General features: G+C 35.8%; 1 protein-coding gene and 1 non-coding gene across 2 annotated transcripts; one reads left to right on the forward strand and one right to left on the reverse strand.

Annotated features, from left to right (window-relative positions):
• Positions 1–8,695: 8,695 nt before the first annotated feature.
• On the reverse strand, positions 8,696–9,781 carry LOC133616489 (alpha-2A adrenergic receptor-like). The gene has a single exon (XM_061975875.1). The coding sequence runs from the start codon at positions 9,779–9,781 to the stop codon at positions 8,696–8,698; it is 1,086 nt and encodes a 361-aa protein (XP_061831859.1).
• A 3,951-nt stretch (positions 9,782–13,732) lies between these two features.
• trnas-gcu (transfer RNA serine (anticodon GCU)) lies at positions 13,733–13,814 on the forward strand. The gene has a single exon. It is a non-coding gene; the product is annotated as a tRNA-Ser (tRNA).
• Positions 13,815–17,846: the final 4,032 nt, after the last annotated feature.

The raw sequence follows: 17,846 nt of genomic DNA on the forward strand, positions 1-17,846 counted from the left end.
AAGGTAAGCACCCGCCCCCATAGAACAGGAAGCGCTTCTTCTTCTACTGTAAGCAACCACCCGCCCACGTAGAAGAAGAAAAAGCGCGCGGATATTACCGTACGTTTCATTTCCTTTGTGTGTTTACATCTGTAAAGACCACAAAATGGCTCCTACTAAACGACAGGGATCCGGTTCATGAAAAGACGCAATCTCTCCATCCGCACACGGATTACTATTTCACAGCAACTGATATTCCTGTGAACCGCACTGTGGATACAACGGGAGCACGTACGGTGAATATTCGCACCACAGGGAATGAGAAGTCATCCTTCACTGTGGTTCTAGCTTGCCATGCTAATGGCCAGAAACTTCCACCCATGGTGATATTCAAAAGGAAGACCTTGCCAAAAGAGACCTTTCCAGCCGGCGTCATCATAAAAGCTAACTCGAAGGGATGGATGAAGAAAAGATGAGCGAGTGGTTAAGGTAAGTTTAAGTTTACGCGAAGAGGCCGGGTGGCTTTTTTTGTTGATATACGACTCCAATGCGCGCCCACATCACGCTGGTTTTTAATATATTATTAAAGTTTGACTGACCTATTTGACTGTTTTTTTGACATTCCTTTAGCGCAGTTAGATGCGGCTTACAACACGGGGCGGCTTATAGGTGGACAAAGTTTTGAAATATGCCGTTCATTGAAGGCGCGGCTTATAACCCAGGGCGCCTTATGGTGCGGAAAATACGGTATACACATTTAGCTGTAAAAACCTGCTGTACAGTATGTGTGTTTTGCTCCCTTTGTTCCAGGAACACTAACACCAAAAGTCACAATGTCCGATAAAGTTATGACAGACCACCTAAAAAAAAAAACGGAATGGAATTTTACGTTTTTTTTACTGAATGGCACACTCAAAATGTACATGAAAATAAAGAAAGTGGGATTTACAATATTAACTATGAACAATAAAACACTGAATATTAACATCTTTTACTTCTCAGACCAATTTACAGTCAAGCAAAACACAACAAAAATGTAACAAACAGCAAAATATGAATGCTAAGGGTAATAAAAACCTACAATATGATATATTATCACTTTTATGCAGACATTTGCTTCCGCATCTGGCACACAACCAGTAGAAATCACTAAAAAGCAAAACTCAGTTGACAGTAAAAAGTCACAATTGTTGGATATAACTTTAAAGCATAACCAAGCATGCATCACTATAGCTCTTGTCTCAAAGTAGGTGTACTGTCACCACCTGTCACATAAATCCCTGACTTATTTGGACTTTTTTTGCTGTTTTCCTGTGTGTCGTGTTTTACTTCCTATTTTGGTGTCTTTTTCTCTTTTTTTGGTATTTTCCTTTGAGCGATATTTCCCCGCATCTACTTTGTTTTAGCAATCAAGAATATTTCAGTTGTCTTTATCCTTCTTTGTGGGGACATTGTCGATTGTCATGTCACGTTCGGATGTACTTTGTACTTCCATGGAAATACCCCCCCTCTATAACTCAAAGAACTACTCACCCCCAAATCCTCCACACGACACCTCTAGAGGCTAACCTCCTCCAACCTCCGAGGGCAAGGCTCCGAACAATGGGAGACCGGGCTTTCAGCTCCGCCGCTCCCAGTCTGTGGAACGCTCTCCCTGACCACCTGAGGGCACCACAGACTGTGGATGCTTTTAAAAAAGGCTTAAAAACCCTTCTTTTTAAAAAAGCTTTTTTTTTTTTGATGTATGCATACTAGTTCTAGCTATTGGGCTGTTCTAGTTTTTATTTTTTTTATTTTTTATTATCTTTTTATTTTTATTTTTTTAATACACTGTAGCACTTTGAGGTTGTTTGCTCAATGTAAAGTGCTTTTTACAAATAAAATCTATTATTATTATTATTATTATTATTTGTAGACGCCTTCTTTGCTCTGCAGTAAGTCTTTGCTGTCGTCCAGCATTCTGTTTTTGTTTACTTTGCAGCCAGTTCAGTTTTAGTTTCGTTCTGCATAGCCTTCCCTAAGCTTCAATGCCCTTTCTTAGGGGCACTCACCTTTTTGTTTATTTTTTGGTTTAAGCATTAGACACCTTTTTACCTGCACCCTGCCTCCCGCTGTTTCCGACATCTACAAAGCAATTAGCTACCGGCTGCCACCTACTGATATGGAAGAGTATTACACGGTTACTCTGCCGAGCTCTAGACAGCACCGACACTCAACAACAACACATCATTTGCAGACTATAATTACTGGTCTGCAAAAACTATTTTTAACCCAAATACCGTATTTTTCGGACTATAAGTCGCAGTTTTTTTCATAGTTTGGCTGGGACGGGAGCGACTTATGTGTGAAATGATTAACACATTAGCGTAAAATATCAAATAATATTATTGATCTCATTCACGTAAGAGACTAGACGTATAAGATTTCATGGGATTTAGCGATTATGAGTGACAGATTGTTTGGTAAACGTATAGCATGTTCTATATGTTATAGTTATTTGAATGACTCTTACCATAATATGTTACGTTAACATACCAGTTGGTTATTTATGCCTCATATAACGTACACTTATTCAGCCTGTTGTTCACTATTCTTTATTGATTTGAACTTGCCTTTCAAATGTCTATTCTTGCTGTTGGCTTTTATCAAATACATTTCCCCCAAAAATGCGACTTATATATATTTTTTTCCTTCTTTATTATGCATTTTCGGCCGGTGCGACTTATACTCCGGAGCGACATATACTCCAAAAAATACGGTAGGTGAAATTGGATAATCTCCCACGGCACACCAGACGGTATCTCACGGCACACTAGCTCAGTGGTTGAAAAACACTGACGTAGATTACCGTAATAGCTCCTATAACACCCAAAAGTGCAGATTTCAACTAGAGATGTCCGATAATATCGGCCTGCCGATATTATCGGCCGATAAATGCTTTAAAATGTAATATCGGAAATTATCGGTATCGTTTTTTTTATTATCGGTATTGTTTTTTTTTTTTGTTTTTTTTTTTTTTAATTAAATCAACATAAAAAACACAAGATACACTTACAATTACACAAAAGGGTTGTTTCTTTCTGTTATTAATATTTCTGGTTCCTACATTATATATCAATATATATCAATACAGTCTGCAAGGGATACAGTCCGTAAGCACACATGATTGTGCGTGCTGCTGCTCCACTAATAGTACTAACCTTTAACACTTAATTTTACTAATTTTCATTAATTACTAGTTTCTATGTAACTGTTTTTATATTGTTTTAATTTATTTTTTATTCAAGAATATGTTTTTAATTTATTTATCTTATTTTATTTTATTAATTATTTATTAATTATTTTATTAATTATTTATTTATTATTTTATCAGTTTTTTAATTTAAGGACCTTATCTTCACCATACCTGGTTGTCCAAATTAGGCATAATAATGTGTTAATTCCACGACTGTATATACCGGTATCGGTTGATATCGGTATCGGTAATTAAGAGTTGGACAATATCGGAATATCGGATATCGGCAAAAAAGCCATTATCGGACATCCCTAATTTCAACCATTGAAACACTTTCTATAATTCATGACTTACGCTCATTTAAAAACCTCCCTCCCCTATTTACTCTTATTCACACAAAAGGGTTGCTTCTTTCTGTTATTAATATTGTGGTTCCTACATTATATATCAATATATATCAATACAGTCTGCAAGGGATACAGCCCGTAAGCACACATGATTGTGCGTGCTGCTGCTCCACTAATAGTACTAACCTTTAACTGTTAACTTTACTCATTTTCATTCATTACTAGTTTCTATGTAAGTGTTTTTATATTGTTTTACTTTCTTTTTTATTCAAGAAAATGTTTTTGATTTATTTATCTTATTTTATTTTATTAATTATTTATTAATTATTTTATTATTTATTTATTTATTATTTTATCAGTTTTTTCATTTAAGGACCTTATCTTCACCATACCTGGTTGTCCAAATTAGGCATAATAATGTGTTAATTCCACGACTGTATATACCGGTATCGGTTGATATCGGTATCGGTAATTAAGAGTTGGACAATATCGGAATATCGGATATCGGCAAAAAAGCCATTATCGGACATCCCTAATTTCAACCATTGAAACACTTTCTATAATTCATGACTTACGCTCATTTAAAAACCTCCCTCCCCTATTTACTCTTATTCACACAAAAGGGTTGCTTCTTTCTGTTATTAATATTCTGGTTCCTACATTATATATCAATATATATCAATACAGTCTGCAAGGGATACAGTCCGTAAGCACACATGATTGTGCGTGCTGCTGCTCCACTAATAGTACTAACCTTTAACACTTCATTTTACTCATTTTCATTCATTACTAGTTTCTATGTAACTGTTTTTATATTTTTGTACTTTATTTTTTATTCAAGAAAATGTTTTTGATTTATTTATCTTATTTTATTTTATTAATTATTTATTAATTATTTTATTAATTATTTATTAATTATTTTATTATTTTTTTAATTTAAGGACCTTATCTTCACCATACCTGGTTGTCCAAATTAGGCATAATAATGTGTTATTTCCACGACTGTATATACCGGTATCGGTTGATATCGGTATCGGTAATTAAGAGTTGGACAATATCGGATATCGGCAAAAAAGCCATTATCGGACATCCCTAATTTCAACCATTGAAACACTTTCTATAATTCATGACTTACGCTCATTTAAAAACCTCCCTCCCCTATTTACTCTTATTCACACAAAAGGGTTGCTTCTTTCTGTTATTAATATTGTGGTTCCTACATTATATATCAATATATATCAATACAGTCTGCAAGGGATACAGTCCGTAAGCACACATGATTGTGCCTGCTGCTGGTCCACTAATAGTACTAACCTTTAACACTTCATTTTACTCATTTTCATTCATTACTAGTTTCTATGTAACTGTTTTTGTATTGTTTTACTTTCTTTTTTATTCAAGAAAATGTTTATAATTTATTTATTTATCTTAATTTATTTTATTAATTATTTATTAATTATTTTATTAATTATTTTATTAATTATTTATTAATTATTTTTATAATTTTTTTAATTTAAGGACCTTATCTTCACCATACCTGGTTGTCCAAATTAGGCATAATAATGTGTTAATTCCACGACTGTATATATCGGTATCGGTTGATATCGGTATCGGTAATTAAGAGTTGGACGATATCGGAATATCGGATATCGGCAAAAAAGCCATTATCGGACATCCCTAATTTCAACCACTGAAACACTTTCTATAATTCATGACTTACGCTCATTTAAAAACTGTCAAGACATGGACTATGGCGTGGTTTGTTCTCCCGTGGTGCAAATGAACATTTGGACCAGATATGACTTGCAGGTGAATACATATTTAATTTTACAATAACAAAAAGAACAAACTAAAGGCGCGCACAAGGGCGGAAGTACAAAACTTGACTATAAACACAAAACTTGCACAAGGGCAGAAACTATGAACAATTAAACAAAACTTGCAAACTATGGCTTGAATAAAGAAAACTTACTTGGCATGGACAAAAAAGGAGCAGCGTGAACGATGGACATGAAAAGGAGTTAGAAATGTGTCGAGCATAAATGTGGGGATGTCACCAGAAAGACAAACTAAAAACACTGAACTTAAATACTACAGACTTGATTAACGAAAACAGGTGCGTGACTCAAAACGTGAAACAGGTGCGTGACGTGACAGGTGAAAACTAATGGGTTGCTATGGTGACAATCAAGAGTGCACAATGAGTCCAAACGTGGAACAGGTGAAACTAATGGGGTAATCATTGAAACAAGACAAGGGAGTGAAAAGACAGAAACTAAACAAAACATGACTTAAAACAAAACATGATTACACAGACATGACAAAAACCTCCCTCCCCTATTTACACTTATTCACACAAAAGGGTTGTTTCTTTCTGTTATTAATATTGTGGTTCCTACATTATATATCAATATATATCAATACAGTCTGCAAGGGATACAGTCCGTAAGCCATACTTGCCAACCTTGAGACCTCCGATTTCGGGAGGTGGGGGGTGAAGGCGTGGTCGGGGGTGGGGCGAGGTGTGGTTGGGGGCGTGGTTAAGAGGGGAGGAGTATATTGACAGCTAGAATTCACCAAGTCAAGTAATTCATATATATATATATATATATATATATATATATATATCTACATATCTACATCCTGAAAATATGCAAACAAAACTGTGTTTAGATAATTGATACTTCAAACTTGCATAAATAATTCTTAAGGAATATAACATAACTTGGCTTCTGAGAGCTTCAAAATGTAATGAATAAAATGTTAAAGTTGTTGATAAACAAGCAATTATTTTAATAATTAAATATGGTCATTTTAAAGGAATTATTATGATAATTTAAAATGAATTATTTCAAATATGTTTATTTTAATGTATAATTCTAATGCCTGGATGTAATAAGGAGTCAGAAAAAATACAAATAAAAATACAATTAATTTTGATGTTTTCAGCAAAATATAATAAACATTTATTTCGTTTTTTTTTTTTTTTTAATTAATAAATATATTTATTTTTAGGTAAGATAAACTTTATCTCTCGTATGGATGATTTAGTTCTTGTCACCCTGTTGTCCTCCCGTCGTGGAAAAAAGGCTGTCCTCACTCAAGTCCGCTCCAGCTGAAAATCGGGAGATTTTCGGGAGAATATTTGTCCCGGGAGGTTTTCGGGAGAGGCGCTGAATTTCGGGAGTCTCCCGCAAAATTCGGGAGGGTTGGCAAGTATGCCGTAAGCACACATGATTGTGCGTGCTTGCTGGTCCACTAATAGTACTAACCTTTAACACTTCATTTGACTCATTTTCATTAATTACTAGTTTCTATGTAACTGTTTTAGTATTGTTTTACTTTCTTTTTTTATTCAAGAAAATGTTTTTCATTTATTTATCTTATTTTATTTTATTAATTATTTATTATTTATTTTATTAATTATGTATTAATTTTTTTAATTTTTTTTTTATTTAAGGACCTTATCTTCACCATACCTGGTTGTCCAAATTAGGCATAATAATGTGTTACTTCCACGACGGTATCGGTTGATATCGGCAGAGGTGGGTAGTAACGCGCTACATTTACTCCGTTACATCTACTTGAGTAACTTTTGGGATAAATTGTACTTCTAAGAGTAGTTTTAATGCAACATACTTTTACTTTTACTTGAGTATATTTATAGAGAAGAAACGCTACTTTTACTCCGCTACTTTTATCTACATTCAGCTCGCTACTCGCTACTAATTTTTATCGATCTGTTAATGCACGCTTTGTTTGTTTTGGTCTGTCATAGTGCCTGCGTTTCAACAAATACAGTCACTGGTGACGTTCACTCCGTTCCACCAATCAGATGCAGTCACTGGTGACGTTGGACCAATCAAACAGAGCCAGGCGGTCACATGACCTGACTTAAACAAGTTGAAAAACGTATTGGGGTGTTACCATTTAGTGGTCAATTGTACGGAATATATACTGTACTGTGCAATCTACTAATAAAAGTTCCAATCAATCAATCAAAAGTGTGAAGGAAAAAATACCCTTTTTTATTTCAACCGTACATCCCGTCAAAAGCCTAAAGACTGACTGCACAGTTCCTGTCTTCACAATAAAAGTGCCGCTCCATCGCGCCTGCGCTTTCAAAATAAGAGTCTCCGAAAGCCAGCGCAAACAAGCTAGCAAGCTACGGAGTTTGCCGCCGATGTATTTCTTGTAAAGTGTATAAAAACGAACATGGAATCTGGACGAATAAGAAGCCAAAAACCAACCACTTTCATGTGGTATTAGACAGAAAGGAGTAACTTTTTTTCTCCTCCATTTGAAAACGTGGACGTTATCATCACTACTGTCTGATTACAATCAATGCAAGTCATCAGAATCAGGTAATACACCAACTTATATTCTTGTCTTCATGAAAGAAAGGAATCTATATGTGTTAAACATGCATGTATATTCATTAAAACACCATTAACATGTAAATAAAAACGGCAAAATAAATAAATCAATATAAATGATATACTGTATATATCAATGTATGTATATATATATGTGTATATATATATATGTGTGTATATATATATATATATATATATATATATATATATATATATATATATGTGTGTGTGTGTGTGTATATGTTACTCATCAGTTACTCAGTACTTGAGTAGTTTTTTCACAACATACTTTTTACTTTTACTCAAGTAAATATTTGGGTGACTACTCCTTACTTTTACTTGAGTAATAAATCTCTAAAGTAACAGTACTCTTACTTGAGTACAATTTCTGGCTACTCTACCCACCTCTGGATATCGGTATCGCTAATTAAGAGTTGGACAATATCGGAATATCGGATATCGGCAAAAAAGCCATTATCGGACATCCCTAATTTCAACCATTGAAACACTTTCTATAATTCATGACTTACGCTCATTTAAAAACAGCACTGCACATGTTAAAGGTCTAAAAAAATGATGTAGAACGTCCGGCGGGCCGGATTGAAAATCCTAAAAATCCATATTTTGCCCGGGTGTGCTATCAGGTGACAACAAGCAGCGATATTTCCCTCAAAGTCCTGCGTCAGCTACAAACACCACAGATGACACGTTGAATAAACAAATGAAACATGCTCCAAAGAAGTGTTTGTTTACAAACATCAGCGGCCTTTTTTGCAGAGAATCTTCTTGAAGGACCTCCGGAAGTCGTGGTTGAATATGGTGTATATGACGGGGTTGAGGGAGCTGTTGCAGTAGCCCAGCCAGAAGAACATCTTGAAGAGCGTCTCGGGCACGCAGCACGCGCACACGGCCGTGAGCGTGTACGTGAAGAAGAAGGGGAACCAGCAGAGGACGAAGACTCCCACCACCACGGCCAGGACCAAGGTGAGGCGCCTCTCTCGCCGCTGTCTGCCTTTCCACCTTTCGGCTCTCCACCTCTGAACGGGGCGTTTCTTCTTCAGGGAGCACAACGCTACTTCGTTCCCGTCGGACGAAGATTGTTCCTCGTCCACTTCCTCCTCTCCTCGGACTTTCCCCTCCTCCTCCTCCTCCTCCTCGATGCACTTGGGATCCTTCGAGTTTCCGTTTTGTCTCGACCTCTCACCCGGAGGCGCTCGAGTTCTCTGCTTGGCGACCTGGTAGATCCTCACGTAGACCAGCACCATGATGGCGCAAGGCGCAAAGAAGGAGGCGGTGCTGGAGAAGACAATGTACCAAAGCTCGTCGTTAATTTTGCATTCGGGCCGGTCCTCTTTGCCTTCGTCCTTCTTCATGGTGATTAGAGGCGGGAAGGAAATAAGGGCCGCCAGCATCCAAACGATAAAGACGGTGCTTTTGATCCGGCGCGGCGTCCTCAGCAGGTTGTACTCGATGGCCCGGGTGATGGACCAGTATCGGTCCAAGCTAATGGCGCACAGGTGGACGATGGACGAGGTGCAGAAAAAGACGTCCAAGGCCAGGTAGATTTCGCACCACACTTTGCCAAAGTACCAGTAGCCCATCAGCTCGTTGGCCAGGGAGAAGGGCATCACCGAGGTGGCCACCAGGATGTCGGCGCAGGCCAGGGAGAGCAAGAACAGGTTCTGGGGGGCTCTCAGCGCCCGGCTGGTGGTCAGGGCCATGACCACCATGACGTTGCCGAACACGGTCAGTAGGATGAGGACGCCCACCAGGAGGGTGAGCGGCGCCGAGGTCCGGGCGGTGTAAGGATGCCTGGTCTCATTGCTCAAGTTCAGGCAACCCATCGAAATTAATAGCTGAGCTCAGCAGCGCCGGGCCAAGCAGTCTTCTTCATTCTTCTGTGTTATTCGGGGGGGGGGGAAGCATCCTTGCAGTTTAAAAAAAAGGAAAAAAAATAGGAAAATGCACCCAGATGTGTTTCAAACAGATGTTTTGAGCAGGTATGGCAGAAAGGAGAGTGGCTCTTTTATAAGGGCTGGATGTGGGAGGGTGGAGGGTGGGAAGGTGGGAGGGGCTCCTCCTGCTTCTGGAGACTCTGAAGGCTGATAATGACATTGGCACTCATTGTGATATATTGGATTAATATGAATATATCTTACACAGACCCAGACGAGTAAAAAATTTTATTTGATTAAATCATTATCTTGGGTGAAAATTATGAACACATTGTATTTTTTTTTTAAATATATATTTAAAAATCATTTATTTTTCATGCAATGTGCAAATGATTCTTGCATCAATCTTTTCTGATGGTTTGATGGGAGGAACAGGAGATTTTTTTTTTTGTATTAATAAAATCTCCATTTAATTTTTTACAAAGAGAGTAACAATGGTCAATAAAAGAATGTGAAACCCTTTGCTCAAAGCTGAACTTTTTCTTGTCATTTTATCAATTTCACAGCGCACTTTAGAATAGAAAAGAATAGAATAGAATAGAAAGTACTTTATTGATCCCTGAGGGAGATTCAGCACCACAGTTCACTCACAATAGAAAATAAACACTTATAATAATATAAATACAGTCTTCAATACAGCATTATTCACATGTGAATAACATAAATACAGTCAATTTTACAGCATTATTCACATGTGAATAACATAAATACAGTCTATTATACGGCATTATTCACATGTGAATAATATAAATACAGTCTATTATACGGCATTATTCACATGTGAATAACATAAATACAGTCTATTATACAGCATTATTCACATGTGAAAAATATAAATACAGTCTATTATACAGCATTATTCACACGTGAATAATATAAATACAGTCTATTATACAGCATTATTCACACGTGAATAATATAAATACAGTCTATTATACAGCATTATTCACATGTGAATAACATAAATAGAGTCAATTTTACAGCATTATTCACATGTGAATAACATAAATACAGTCTATTATACAGCATTATTCACATGTAAATAATATAAATACAGTCTATTATACGGCATTATTCACATGTGAATAATATAAATACAGTCTATTATACAGCATTATTCACATGTGAATAATATAAATACAGTCTATTATACAGCATTATTCACATGTGAATAATATAAATACAGTCTATTATACAGCATTATTCACATGTGAAAAACATAAATACAGTCTATTATACAGCATTATTCACATGTGAATAATATAAATACAGTCTATTATACAGAATTATTCACATGTGAATAATATAAATACAGTCTATTATACAGCATTATTCACATGTGAATAATATAAATACAGTATATTATACAGCATTATTCACATGTGAATAATATAAATACAGTCTATTATACAGCATTATTCACATGTGAATAATATAAATACAGTCTATTATACAGCATTATTCACATGTGAAAAACATAAATACGGTCTATTATACAACATTATTCACATGTGAATAACATAAATACAGTCTATTATACAGCATTATTCACATGTAAATAATATAAATACAGTCTATTATACGGCATTATTCTCATGTAAATAATATAAATACAGTCTATTATACAGCATTATTCACATGTGCATAATATAAATACAGTATATTATACAGCATTATTCACATGTGAAAAACATAAATACAGTCTATTATACCGCATTATTCACATGTGAATAATATAAATACAGTCTATTATACAGCATTATTCACATGTGAAAAACATAAATACGGTCTATTATACAGCATTATTCACATGTGAATAACATAAATACAGTCTATTATACAGCATTATTCACATGTGAATAATATAAATACAGTATATTATACAGCATTATTCACATGTGAATAATATAAATACAGTCTATTATACAGCATTATTCACATGTGAAAAACATAAATACGGTCTATTATACAGCATTATTCACATGTGAATAATATAAATACAGTATATTATACAGCATTATTCACATGTGAATAATATAAATACAGTCTATTATACAGCATTATTCACATGGGAAAAACATAAATACCGTCTATTATACAGCATTATTCACATGTGAATAATATAAATACAGTCTCTTATACAGCATTATTCACATGTGAATAATATAAATACAGTCTATTAGACAGCATTATTCACACGTTAAAACATAAATACAGTCTATGATACAGCATTATTCACATGTGAATAATATAAATACAGTCTATTATACAGCATTATTCACATGTGAATAATATAAATACAGTCTATTATACAGCATTATTCACATGTGAAAAACATAAATACAGTCTATTATACAGCATTATTCACATGTGAATAATATAAATACACTCTATTATACAGCATTATTCACATGTGAAAAACATAAATACAGTCTATTATACAGCATTATTCACATGTGAATAATATAAATACATTCTATTATACAGCATTATTCACATGTGAAAAACATAAATACAGTCTATTATACAGCATTATTCACATGTAAAAAACATAAATACAGTCTATTATACAGCATTATTCACACGTGAATAATATAAACACAGTATATTATACCGCATTATTCACATGTGAATAATATAAATACAGTCTATTATACAGCATTATTCACATGTGAATAACATAAATAGAGTCAATTTTACAGCATTATTCACATGTGAATAACATAAATACAGTCTATTATACGGCATTATTCACATGTGAATAATATAAATACAGTCTATTATACAGCATTATTCACATGGTATGTAATTTGAAGGTCTGTTGGTAGTGCATTCCACTGTCCATACCTCACTGAATACCACTGATTTTCCCGCTCTTTTTTGTCATACGTGTAGCTATGACAAAGGACACATGTTTTATTATTCATAGTTTGCTTAAAAGTAATATAATATTCTTACATGCTATAAGTGACCAGACGTCCGAGATCAAAACTGGGAATAGAATCCCAGATAAGGGGGGGAAAAAAACAGTCAGCTGTTTTTAAATTGAAGAAACAATATGATTAGGTTATATATACATGTGTATATCCTACATAAACAATGTATAAATACATCCTGTTTATCACATATTTTGTCCCACACATTTCACGAAGGTGGGCTACACAAAATTGGGTTGGAAAAGCTAGACTAAATTGTATAATACTGTATAGCCACTGTCCATCTGATTGTCTAGTTGGCCCCCTACACAATCTGGACTGTGGTCCTAACTTTTACCCCTGTTGGCTTTTACAATATTTATCTTCATCATTTATTTCAACTTTATGTTATTGAAGTATGACATTTTCAAAATTTAATTAATTTAATTGACAAGCAATTCTATTATGGTCATACTCTTGTTTGCTAGCGGCTACAATTTCAGTACTATTGATGATCTTTGCTCCTTCTCAACTCTGTGGTAATATTCTTTTCACAAAATACAACCAATAGTACGTTAATGTTAAATCATACTTGCCAACCTTGAGACCTCCGATTTCGGGAGGTGGGGGGTGGGGGCGTGGTCGGGGCGGGGGGCGTGGTTGGGGGCGTGGTTAAGAGATATATATATATAAGAAATACTTGACTTTCAGTGAATTCTAGCTATATATATATATATATATATATATATATATATATATATATATATATATATAAAATAAATACTTGAATTTCAGTGTTCATTTACAAACTACAACTCACAAACACTTAAGAGTTAGGCTCCACCATCAGAATGTGTACTTTAACTTATAAAGATCACATAGATATTATTCAGTGAGTTGATTCACCAAAACTAACCTGTTATACGACGAGGTGGCCGAGTGGTTAAGGCAATGGACTGCTAATCCATTGTGCTCTGCACGCGTGGGTTCGAATCCCATCCTCGTCGTAGCTTTTGGGGCTTCACGGTGGCAGAGGGGTTAGTGCATCTGCCTCACAATACGAAGGTCCTGAGTAGTCTTGGGTTCAATCCCGGGCTCGGGATCTTTCTGTGTGGAGTTTGCATGTTCTCCCCGTGACTACGTGGGTTCCCTCCGGGTACTCCGGCTTCCTCCCACCTCCAAAGACATGCACCTGGGGATAGATTGATTGGCAACACTAAATTGGCCCTAGTGTGTGGATGTGAGTGTGAATGTTGTCTGTCTATCTGTGTTGGCCCTGCGATGAGGTGGCGACTTGTCCAGGGTGTACCCCGCCTTCCGCCCGATTGTAGCTGAGATAGGCTCCAGCGCCCCCCGCGACCCCAAAAGGGAATAAGCGGTAGAAAATGGATGGATGGATATACAGGAGGAAAAAGCACACAGGACGTTTCAATTGTTCACAGACTGGTCGCGCTCATCAGAATGACAAGACACTTCCGGTCTGCAGGTGATAGCATTCAATTGGGAAGAAACGCCGTACTGCCCCCTACTGACCAATGTGAATACTGATAAATGTGTAATGACAGCTCCAAAAACGAATTCAAACCACAAAATAAAATAAATAAATCAACACAAAAATGTGACACATTATGGGTGGGTCACATATGCATGTACAGTAGATGGCAGTATTGTCCTGTTTAAAAGTGTCACAACATTGCTGTTTACGGCAGACGAACTGCTTTACGGTAGACACTGTTGTTGTGTGTTGTCAACACGTCACTCAGGTCCGCCTGAATTTCGGGAGTTTTTCGGGAGAAAATTTGTCCCGGGAGGTTTTCGGGAGAGGCGCTGAATTTCGGGAGTCTCCGGAGGGTTGGCAAGTATGATGTTAAATCTTGTGAAAAGTAATCCCCCGATTGCTATTTTCAACAGTCAGCTCATTTGAGCGGGAAAACGCTGAACACCATCTTTGTTTTCTACCTGTCAGCTGTCAGTTTAGCATCTTTGTTTTCTACCTGTCAACTGTCAGTTTAGCATCTTTGTTTTCTACCTGTCAATTGTCAGTTTAGCATCTTTGTTTTCTACTTGGAAACTGTCAGTTTAGCATCTTTGTTTTCTACCTGTCAACTGTCAGTTTAGCATCTTTGTTTTCTACCTGTCAACTGTCAGTTTAGCATCTTTGTTTTTTACCTGTCAACTGTCAGTTTAGCATCTTTGTTTTCTACCTGTCAATTGTCAGTTTAGCATCTTTGTTTTCTACCTGTCAACTGTCAGTTTAGCATCTTTGTTTTCTACCTGTCAACTGTCAGTTTAGCATCTTTGTTTTCTACCTGTCAACTGTCAGTTTAGCATCTTTGTTTTCTACCTGTCAATTGTCAGTTTAGCATCTTTGTTTTCTACTTGGAAACTGTCAGTTTAACATCTTTGTTTTCTACCTGTCAACTGTCAGTTTAGCATCTTTGTTTTTTACCTGTCAACTGTCAGTTTAGCATCTTTGTTTTCTACCTGTCAATTGTCAGTTTAGCATCTTTGTTTTCTACTTGGAAACTGTCAGTTTAGCATCTTTGTTTTCTACCTGTCAATTGTCAGTTTAGCATCTTTGTTTTCTACCTGTCAATTGTCAGTTTAGCATCTTTGTTTTCTACTTGGAAACTGTCAGTTTAGCATCTTTGTTTTCTACCTGTCAACTGTCAGTTTAGCATCTTTGTTTTCTACCTGTCAACTGTCAGTTTAGCATCTTTGTTTTCTACCTGTCAATTGTCAGTTTAGCATCTTTGTTTTCTACTTGGAAACTGTCAGTTTAACATCTTTGTTTTCTACCTGTCAACTGTCAGTTTAGCATCTTTGTTTTCTACCTGTCAACTGTCAGTTTAGCACCTTTGTTTTCTACCTGTCAATTGTCAGTTTAGCATCTTTGTTTTCTACTTGGAAACTGTCAGTTTAGCATCTTTGTTTTCTACTTGGAAACTGTCAGTTTAGCATCTTTGTTTTCTACCTGTCAACTGTCAGTTTAGCATCTTTGTTTTCTACCTGTCAACTGTCAGTTTAGCATCTTTGTTTTCTACCTGTCAATTGTCAGTTTAGCATCTTTGTTTTCTACTTGGAAACTGTCAGTTTAGCATCTTTGTTTTCTACCAGTCAATTGTCAGTTTAGCATCTTTGTTTTCTACCTGTCAATTGTCAGTTTAGCATCTTTGTTTTCTACTTGGAAACTGTCAGTTTAGCATCTTTGTTTTCTACCTGTCAACTGTCAGTTTAGCATCTTTGTTTTCTACCTGTCAACTGTCAGTTTAGCATCTTTGTTTTCTACCTGTCAACTGTCAGTTTAGCATCTTTGTTTTCTACCTGTCAGTTGTCAGTTTAGCATCTTTGTTTTCTACCTGTCAATTGTCAGTTTAGCATCTTTGTTTTCCACCTGTCAATTGTCAGTTTAGCATCTTTGTTTTCTACTTGGAAACTGTCAGTTTAGCATCTTTGTTTTCTACCTGTCAACTGTCAGTTTAGCATCTTTGTTTTCTACCTGTCAATTGTCAGTTTAGCATATTTGTTTTCTACCTGTCAATTGTCAGTTTAGCATCTTTGTTTTCTACTTGGAAACTGTCAGTTTAGCATCTTTGTTTTCTACCTGTCAACTGTCAGTTTAGCATCTTTGTTTTCTACCTGTCAACTGTCAGTTTAGCATCTTTGTTTTCTACCTGTCAATTGTCAGTTTAGCATCTTTGTTTTCTACTTGGAAACTGTCAGTTTAGCATCTTTGTTTTCTACCTGTCAATTGTCAGTTTAGCATCTTTGTTTTCTACCTGTCAATTGTCAGTTTAGCATCTTTGTTTTCTACTTGGAAACTGTCAGTTTAGCATCTTTGTTTTCTACCTGTCAACTGTCAGTTTAGCATCTTTGTTTTCTACCTGTCAACTGTCAGTTTAGCATCTTTGTTTTCTACCTGTCAATTGTCAGTTTAGCATCTTTGTTTTCTACTTGGAAACTGTCAGTTTAACATCTTTGTTTTCTACCTGTCAACTGTCAGTTTAGCATCTTTGTTTTCTACCTGTCAACTGTCAGTTTAGCACCTTTGTTTTCTACCTGTCAATTGTCAGTTTAGCATCTTTGTTTTCTACTTGGAAACTGTCAGTTTAGCATCTTTGTTTTCTACTTGGAAACTGTCAGTTTAGCATCTTTGTTTTCTACCTGTCAACTGTCAGTTTAGCATCTTTGTTTTCTACCTGTCAACTGTCAGTTTAGCATCTTTGTTTTCTACCTGTCAATTGTCAGTTTAGCATCTTTGTTTTCTACTTGGAAACTGTCAGTTTAGCATCTTTGTTTTCTACCAGTCAATTGTCAGTTTAGCATCTTTGTTTTCTACCTGTCAATTGTCAGTTTAGCATCTTTGTTTTCTACTTGGAAACTGTCAGTTTAGCATCTTTGTTTTCTACCTGTCAACTGTCAGTTTAGCATCTTTGTTTTCTACCTGTCAACTGTCAGTTTAGCATCTTTGTTTTCTACCTGTCAACTGTCAGTTTAGCATCTTTGTTTTCTACCTGTCAGTTGTCAGTTTAGCATCTTTGTTTTCTACCTGTCAATTGTCAGTTTAGCATCTTTGTTTTCCACCTGTCAATTGTCAGTTTAGCATCTTTGTTTTCTACTTGGAAACTGTCAGTTTAGCATCTTTGTTTTCTACCTGTCAACTGTCAGTTTAGCATCTTTGTTTTCTACCTGTCAATTGTCAGTTTAGCATATTTGTTTTCTACCTGTCAATTGTCAGTTTAGCATCTTTGTTTTCTACTTGGAAACTGTCAGTTTAGCATCTTTGTTTTCTACCTGTCAACTGTCAGTTTAGCATCTTTGTTTTCTACCTGTCAATTGTCAGTTTAGCATCTTTGTTTTCTACCTGTCAACTGTCAGTTTAGCATCTTTGTTTTCTACCTGTCAACTGTCAGTTTAGCATCTTTGTTTTCTACCTGTCAACTGTCAGTTTAGCATCTTTGTTTTCTACCTGTCAACTGTCAGTTTAGCATCTTTGTTTTCTACTTGGAAACTGTTTGTTTAGCATCTTTGTTTTCTAC

Source organism: Nerophis lumbriciformis, linkage group LG02 (genome assembly GCF_033978685.3).
Source record: "Nerophis lumbriciformis linkage group LG02, RoL_Nlum_v2.1, whole genome shotgun sequence".
Taxonomy (NCBI): domain Eukaryota; kingdom Metazoa; phylum Chordata; class Actinopteri; order Syngnathiformes; family Syngnathidae; genus Nerophis; species Nerophis lumbriciformis.

Coding starts and splice junctions, on each gene's coding strand:
- LOC133616489 (XM_061975875.1), bottom strand. CDS start 9,781: ATGGGTTGCCTGAACTTGAGCAATGAGACCAGGCATCCTTACACCGCC.